Below are 8,419 nucleotides of genomic sequence, written 5' to 3'. Positions count from 1 at the left end.
GCTGCGTGCACACGTCCCGCGCGCTCCCGTCCCCTTCCAGTTGCACTGAGGGTGCCGGACGAGGATCCGGTCCCGGCAGAGAGAGGGACAGGGGGCTTCTGGGTCGGAGGCGGTCCGGCCGGAGAGCTGCAGCCTCGCACCGACACACGGATGTTTCCTGCCGCCGGACCCGAGAGAGGATCCACCTTGGCCCGCACTCTGCTGCAGGTAACACCGAAGGACGGAACGGATCCTGCAGGAGACGTAAACACTGCCATGCCCTGCTTCATGCACCACTTCCCCCGGTCCCCCCCCGGTCCAGGACGGACTCCCGTCTGAAGCAGACCAGCTGAGCGGGTCCGGATCACCGAAGGGGGATCTTTTCGGTGAAGTTGTTCTCGGGATAGGAAGCTGCGGCGGCCGCCGTCCGAACCGACCGCATCCTGCGTCCTGGTCTGCGGCCATGCTGCAGGCAGCATCCTCAGACCTGTTCCCGACCCGAGCCCGGACGAGTTCCCCAGAGGAGGAGGAGGAGGAGGAGGGGGGCCAGAGCTGATCAGCCTCTTTACTGTGGGACTTCTCAAAGATGTGATCAGCTGCAGACATTTTAAAGTATCTCAGACATTCAACCGACCTGCTGGGCCACACTGAGGCAGAACCATGGGGGCCAAGCAGACCAAGGGCCAGGAGCCCGGAGGAGCCAGCCCTCAGCACAGCTGGAAGCGAACGCCCACCAAGGAGCGGGGGGACATCCTGACCTCCCTCATGCTGAAGTCAGGGGACCGGCTGAGCCGAGGTGGGACCCCGCCGCCGCCTTACCAGCGCCGGATTGGCATGATCCAGGAGATGATGCTGATGGCCAAGCAGGGCAAACAGGACGAGGCCACGGAGATGCTGAAGACGCTCCGACAGGTAGCTGCTGTGGTGGATGAGGGTGGGGGTCAAAGGGTCACCACAACAACATCCCTGCTTTGGTTTCTCTGTGTTTCCGTCCTTTATTCTTTTATTCTTTTATTCTTTTATTATTATTTTGTATGAGTGCTTTCTTTTCCACGGTAACATCCGGCTGCACTGTACAGTTTAGATTTACAGCCTCGGTACCTCAAGGTGTTTGCAACGCCTGACTGCTGCTGCTGCTGCTGCAGGGAGGAGGGAGAACTCAACAGCAGGCAGGAAGAATCTGATGTGGTGGGAAACAACAACAACAACAACAACCAAAATTCAACTGAAGTGTGTAGCAGCAGATGTTTGTTTTGGGGATAGGAAGGAAAAGAAGAGTGTTTGCTCTCCGCTCCAGATAATCCATACGATGCCGATGTTCCCAGTTTATCCCTCCACGACTCTCACATCGTGTTGTTTGGGCTGTGGAGATTTCCATCAGTTCCTTTCTGTAGCTATTTACAGTTTTCTAACAAACAGGCTTAAAGATGAAGGAGACCCCTCCACCATCAGGGCCGAGGGATTTCCCTCCTCTGGCCCCGGTCCATTAAGCTGTGACACCCCAGAAGAACCAGAGTGACCACAGAGCGATGTGGCCGTTTGGCTGGAGGGACCAGACAGGAAAAGAAAATCTGAAACTTTAAATCCACCAAAATGAGTCTGAAAATGTAAAAAGGTCTTGAGAGTTGCAGTTCCTGATTTTCTTGCTAATGGTGCGCTAATTTATTTTATTTATTTTTTTTAGCTATTTCTTTCAAAACCAGAAGAAACCATATTTTGGGGGTGGATCTGACCTCCCCTGCTTTCTGGCCTTCTGGTCTTCCTCTAAATGTATTCCCATAGACTTCAACGCAATCTGACTCCTTTTGACAACAATCATAGCGTGAAAACTCTTTGTCTGTGCTCTGTGCATCCAGTCTAACTCTGGGAGGTGTTAGCGTGTTTTAGCACAGCTAGCACAAACACTTTTGGCGCCATGGCGGTGCGTGAAGGTGCACAGGCCTCTGATGGACCAAACATGGCAGCACTTTGGTCACTTTACGTCTCTGCAGTTTAATGCAGCCTCAGCTGACAGTGAGTTCGATGGATTATCCGGCGTGAAATAACAAACAGCTGCATCTTTGTATTCACTGAAAAACGCCCGCTTCGTGGACAAGGCCATCGAAGCGGACAGGCTAACTCAGGACGACCGGGAATCATTGCTGTCTGCTCAGTGTGTTTATTTCCACGAGGAGAATTGAACAAATGCAGTGATTATGTCCAAGCGTGGTTCTCTGCTGATGGAGTTTACAGTCATTAAGTGGCAGCCATAATATCTGCTGACGGAGTTCATCACTGCAGTTATTGGAACGGTCTACCTGTGAGAGCCGTAAAGCTGTATTGAGTTTCTCATCACTGCGGGAGGAAAAGAATGAATTAAACCTCACTTGCAAATCGTTGCCGCTAATGTAAGAGTGCTTTTTACTCTTAAATGTCCAATAATATCGACTCCTCCTGGGTTTAACTTTGAAGATAAACCAAAACAATCTCAGTATAAATGTGCCAATGTGACAAAACCTTTCACTTCTCCATATGTATGCTGAAGTCTTTGAAAATGTGAATGTAAAAATCTAAACAAAAAGATAGTTGTTAACAGGTTAAACCTTTCAGTACTTAAAAGCATATTTTTGTAAGTTTTTCTGTTTACCTTTTTTAATTCATCCTGCTTCTTCAGAGCAAACTGGATGCAAACTGCACGTTGGCTATAAGAAAAGATACAAATAGCTCCCTCCGCTTCAGAAATATAAACGTTAAGATAAATACCATGCAGCCAGTAATTCAATGCTGTTTTTGTCTGTGACACTCTCGTATTCATACTGAGGTGTGAGGCATTCAGAATAAAACACCTCCACCTGACTGAATGAGCTGCGTTGTGTTCAAGTGCGTTTGCTTGAAGTTTTTTTTTTTCTATTATTCTCGACAGTGGCTCATCTGAAGAGAACTGTCAGACCAACTGTCCGTGATGGCAGCACGCACAGCCACCAGGAGATTTGTGGTGAACTATAAAGCCTCCATCAGCATTTAGTGGACGTGTGCTCTCATGAGCAGATTTGTAAATAATTTACAATCTTAAAATATTACCTCGTCTGAACAGCTGAACAATGTTATTGAAGCACCAAGCAGCAGCACCTGTGCTGTGGTGAGAGGAGAAGGTACGATCTGTGTGCTGCAAACAGCTGTTGATAAGGTTTAGCTTTGATCCGCAGGGTCAAAGGTCAAGCTCCGCCGACCTCTGTTTCTGTTTGTGAAGCTGAAGGATTAGGGGCAAAGGAAACGTCCACCAGAAGGATCAGCTGGGTCAATGTGAATGTGATATGATTTGCCCCCTTTTCCACCCTCAAAGTGTACAAACACGTCGCCGATGAAAACAAATGTTCACGTTGGGTCAAAACTGGACAACATCCTGCTGCTCAACACCAGTCAGACGAAGACAGTGAAGGAAAACAGGGAGGGAGAGATGATGAAAGGAGAAAAGGAGAGAGACAGCTTGTGTGTGAAAGATACGAGTCGGTCCTCGTCGGTTACCAGGTTCTCCTTCTCGTTGCCCGGAAACAGTGACGGTGGCCGGAGAGCCTCGGACTAAACGGACACTGATTAATCCCACCGGAGCTCTGTTAAGAGCTAATGGGAAGGCCACCTCCTTAATCACCGCCCCTCAATTAACTTGAAACCAAAGCTGTTGTATCTCTTCACCACTCCTCAGTAAGAGACAATAACTAATGTCCTCAGTTTATTCTCTAAATTTACCCTCCGTGGTTCCTTCAGCAGTCTGCAGGTCTGTCTGTTGTGGTCAGTCATTAATATTTTAACACTCTTATTGCCATCATCTAATTTGTGTTGTTAAAAGCCGCCAGGCTTCATATTCTTCTTCGTTTTACGTTCTTTTTTCTCTGAGGCTTGCTCAGTTGAACTCATTAATGAATTGTTCGCTTCGACAGGAGCAGCAGCATCCACTCACGAGGCGGGGCGTGTTATTAGACGAAAAACAGCTCACTCAAATGTGTTTTTTATTTAAATTCCCTTAAAGTGGCTGAAGAAAAATCAAAGACTTCCAAGTAAACCACGATGATGATGATGATGATGATGATGATGATACAGTCAACCAAATATTTATATTACATCAATTTCTTTCCTCTTTTTGCTCCATATTCTCCAAGTGAATTTAGATTTAAGGCATACTGTAAAAGTCCCAAATTGTCTGGAGACAGGAAATGTTCACAGTTGCTTTGTAAACATGCAAACAATGTTTTTCAGCTAAAAATAAGTCATTCATGGTTAATCTGTTTCTATAGTGACACGGAGACCCTTCATCTGCTCCTCTGACTCACCCTCATTCTTACAGACCTTCCATATGTGATATGTATGTGATGAATAATGCAGATAATCAGCTGTCATGTAAATAAGGTTTTACCTTTCACTCCGTTCTTGATGAGGAGACTAAAGCACAAAGGAAGAATACAACTTCTTTTCATTATGAATTCATTTCTCATTTATTATTGTTAAACACGCTGAAGGACCGATTCTGTTCAGTTTGCTTTGCTTGAACAAAAGATGAGCTCCAGTAACTGATGACGCCAGTTGGAGGAACAAATGACGCAATAGTTTGTAAACTGAAGGGTATATTTAAAAAATGTAGTGCTGTAGCTCAAGAACATATTCTCTCTTGTCTCCCATTATATTTTTTTAATAGTAATAATATTTATGTATATTCACGTATGATTGAAAAACCTCAGTAAAATCAGAGATGGATGACGGCATTCTTTATTAAAGGTCAGATCAGCTTCTCGTTCGGATCCTCATGCCCTCAGCTGCCATTTCCTTCTTATTGACCAAAGCGCCTGCACTCGTGTGTGTGCAGCTCCGTTCAGCACTCGGCTTTGACGCTGACCAGCTTTAATTACTGTGGGTGGCGTTTTCTAATGAAAGAAAAGCCCACATTGTTTTCTTCATAGCATAAATGGGCGTTTGTGTGTATGCGTGTGCTCTCAAACCATTGTGCCCTCAGAATTTAAGGAAGTAGACTCTGCATTTTGTTTATTTCATCATGAATCCTTCTTAATATTGAATGGATTCATTTGAAGGATGAAGGAGGCCCAAACACACACACACACACACATTGTCACTACTCCATTGTGGGTGTGTTAATTGTTACTTCATGAACATTTCAGCGTTTGGCCCAAAGATTCATTTACCATTCAAGGCTGATCTATTTGCATAAAGCTTCAAATTCTGAGCTCAGGAATGTGCAAAGGATTGTGGAAAGAAACATTGTGTGTTCCTCTGACTCATCCTCATGCAAGCATATTCACACACACTGGAAAAATCAGTATATCTTCAGATTTACCTTCCAGTGTCATTTTTAAGGGGATAAGAATGTATTGAGAAGCGAACCAGTGTTTGAAATGATGAATGATGCAAATTAGCATTTAAATAAAGTCAGATCTTCACTCTGTTGTCAAGAATGAGATCAGCAGATTAACTCTCATGGCTGAACACTAAATACCAGCCAGATTAATATTAGCATAAAGACTTTAAATTTAAAAGATGTGCTCATTAGTGAGCTGAGGAATCCTCCCTGTAAACCTTTAAAGGTCGTATGTTATGTAACGATAGACCTCCATGTGGTCTTCGATCATCCAGAAGGTCTACATTCAGATACTGAGACTGAAATCCAACCATCAGGCCTTCTGGTTCTTTGTGATGTCACCAAAAAACAGTCAGATAAATGTGGGGAAACAGATGGATGGGTATTATTTCCTTTAATTGTTGATGCTGAAATGAGTAAAAGTTTTCATCACACAAACATAAAGTCACTGGAGATGAGATCGAGACTAATTAGGTGTTCTCCACCTATTCATTTTGGATTCTTTTCTCTTTATCTTTACAGGCAGTTAACCATAGATTCACATGGAAAATGGCAATTTAATCAATTCTGGATGAAATCTACAGCAAAGTAACAAAGGCGAGTCAGCAGAACTCATTTCAGCTGTGTGATTGCAACTGGAAACTCTGGTTGTGTTGGTCACTGTTCGGACGCATCACAACATCCTCCGTCCTTCGCGGGTTTATACACTATTCATAGGCTTCTCTCAACGGCTCTGCTGCTGTTAATCATTCGCTCAAAATAGCAGCCGATGTGTGTTGTGTGTAAATGCATTTTAGTCTGTAAGGTAAGTGGGTTTGTTTACGTAGACAAAGTAAAGGCAGATAAGTGGCAGCATAGTCGGCGGCTCTCTCTCTGCTACAGAAATTTATGACTCACTGAGGCTTCATGCAGTCTATTGTTCTGCGTAGGGGCTGAAATTTATGACAGACACACACACATTCATCCAGAAAGGCATTAGCAGCCAGAAGAGCAGATGCATTTCTGCTTGTGTATTCAGTGTTGTGCCGGAGCAGACGTTACATACCTGTGTAACACTGAGCTAATTGTGTGTTTGTGTTTTCATTAATTGATAAGCAAATACTTATGGATGTTATAAATTAAAGTTGACAACCAGACTAGTTTTATGGTGCTTGTGGAACAAATTCTAACATGTCGACGTGTGTACCAAATCAGGGTTGCCAACTCCCTGAAAAATAAATAAGGCCGACCTTCGCCTCCACCCATTTTTCTAGCCCCTTCTTTTTTTAATATTGGACTCGAACCTGAATTGAATTAGATGCATATTTTTGAGTGACATGAACACGTGGAGAACAAATTATTATCCAGCAATTCACTTTAATACAAAATAACAAAATGAACTGAATAAAATAAATGTACTTCTTGAATAGAACCCCGTCCTGCTTAACTTAAAACTGTATAAATGTATTTAAAACAACAGAAAGCAGAACATTCATCCTGTAATAGAGCACATTTTTAGTGCAACAACAAAAGTGCGAACAGAAATGAAAAACTTCATTTGTGGTCATCTCCGGAGGCAACAATACCTCGACCAATCGGATGAGCGTATTCTGCATCGTCATCAGCTCATTGGTCACCGTAAACTTTGATATAAATATTCCGTTGGCATTTTACGGACTATTTTTTGACTGCGTCCCTTTTCTGCTCAGTACGGTACTATTGACAACACCATACCACACTTTCAGATTCGATTACTGGACATTTCTTATTGGTGAATTTTTTTTCTCGATCATAATATTGGTGCCTTTTTAAAAAACCACGTCAAATACGTGCAAATAATGCGCACAGTTAAATATAACAAATATAACAGTTAAACGAATAATTAACAAAAACACCTTTGGGCTTTCTTTTAACTTTTGCTGAGCAGCATTATTTTTCAAAACAATTAAATGATCCTGACAGAAATGACAATCAACACATTTACCATCGATACAATACAACAAATAATAAATAACAAAAATATGAACGTGTTGTTGCTAGCAGGACGTAAAGACACACTCACGGCTCTTCTGGTCACGTGACTCGGATGGACCAGTTCAATATGCTGCGGACGGGGGGTGTTTCGGCACAAAACGCAAGAGTACATTACCTAAAAATATTAGCTAGACACATGCGCCTTTATTTCGTATTTATTAATTAGTAGTCGATACTTTAACGGAGTAGTCGTCACCAAAACGGGTATCGATATATCGATACCATGGGATGTACCAAATGTATCGTCCTAGTTTAGCTTCATGCTAACACGCAGCTTAGACTTGTGGGAGTGGTGCTAGTTTAGCAGGTGTTAAAGTTGGACCACAACACTCGTGTCAAAATCTGAGTTCAGCATCAAATTTTACTTCTTCACAGAGCAGTCAGAATCAACACCAACCTTAAAACGTATTATAAAGTCTTTTCTCCAGCTGGAGTTAGCCTGCTAAGCAGCTAGCCCCGGCCTGCTGCGAAGACAAAGATGGCTGCCGCTCTTGCACACAAAGTGACAGAGAAACTATGAATTTAAGTAAAAGAGAAACTAAAATTTCAACATGATAAAGATCAGCAGGTCACACATTGTTCCCAGAATCTGAATTATTTTGTCAAATTTAACTTTTTCTAACGAGCAAAACTTGTCATCATGTAATGGGAATGAAAACATTCATGGGCCCATCCAGCCTGAGAGAGGGCATCATGTCAGGACTGACTTTACGTTTTTTAATCTCATCCTTCAGATGAAAGGAGGAAAATGGCTTTAACTGCTCTGGTCTTTCCCCCGCTCTGTCTGCGTTTTATTTTTGTAACGTTGAGTTGTCCCCCATTGATTTGTAGAGATTTAACAAGGCGACGGTTTGTGTGCAGAGCCCTGCCAACAGGGTCACGCTTGGTCGGCTTCCATAGAGTTTGAGATGTGACAATCTTTCATTCTCCTTCATCAAGGGAGCAGCAGACAGTCAGACAGCAGGACGCAAGTGCAACAGGTTTGTGTTCGATGCCTCAGGAGGTCAGTGAGTTTACAAAGCCGCACAGAAAATGTAAAAGCCTTTCAGATTCTGGCTGTGCTCACACTGAAGGGATTTAAGT

General features: G+C 43.4%; 1 protein-coding gene across 1 annotated transcript in view; it reads left to right on the top strand.

Annotated features, from left to right (window-relative positions):
* Positions 1 to 49: 49 nt before the first annotated feature.
* lrrc75a (leucine rich repeat containing 75A) overlaps positions 50 to 8,419 on the top strand; it is a 28,314-nt gene continuing 19,944 nt past the window's right edge. Inside the window, exon 1 of the mRNA XM_029517532.1 lies at positions 50 to 891. Within this exon, the coding sequence (XP_029373392.1) occupies positions 640 to 891 (252 nt within the window). The 5' untranslated portion in view covers positions 50 to 639. The remainder of the gene's footprint in view (positions 892 to 8,419) is intronic.

This window comes from Echeneis naucrates, chromosome 13 (assembly GCF_900963305.1).
Source record: "Echeneis naucrates chromosome 13, fEcheNa1.1, whole genome shotgun sequence".
NCBI lineage: Eukaryota > Metazoa > Chordata > Actinopteri > Carangiformes > Echeneidae > Echeneis > Echeneis naucrates.
The sequence above is the reverse complement of the archived record's forward strand: the minus strand, read 5'-3'. Positions and strand labels throughout refer to the sequence as shown.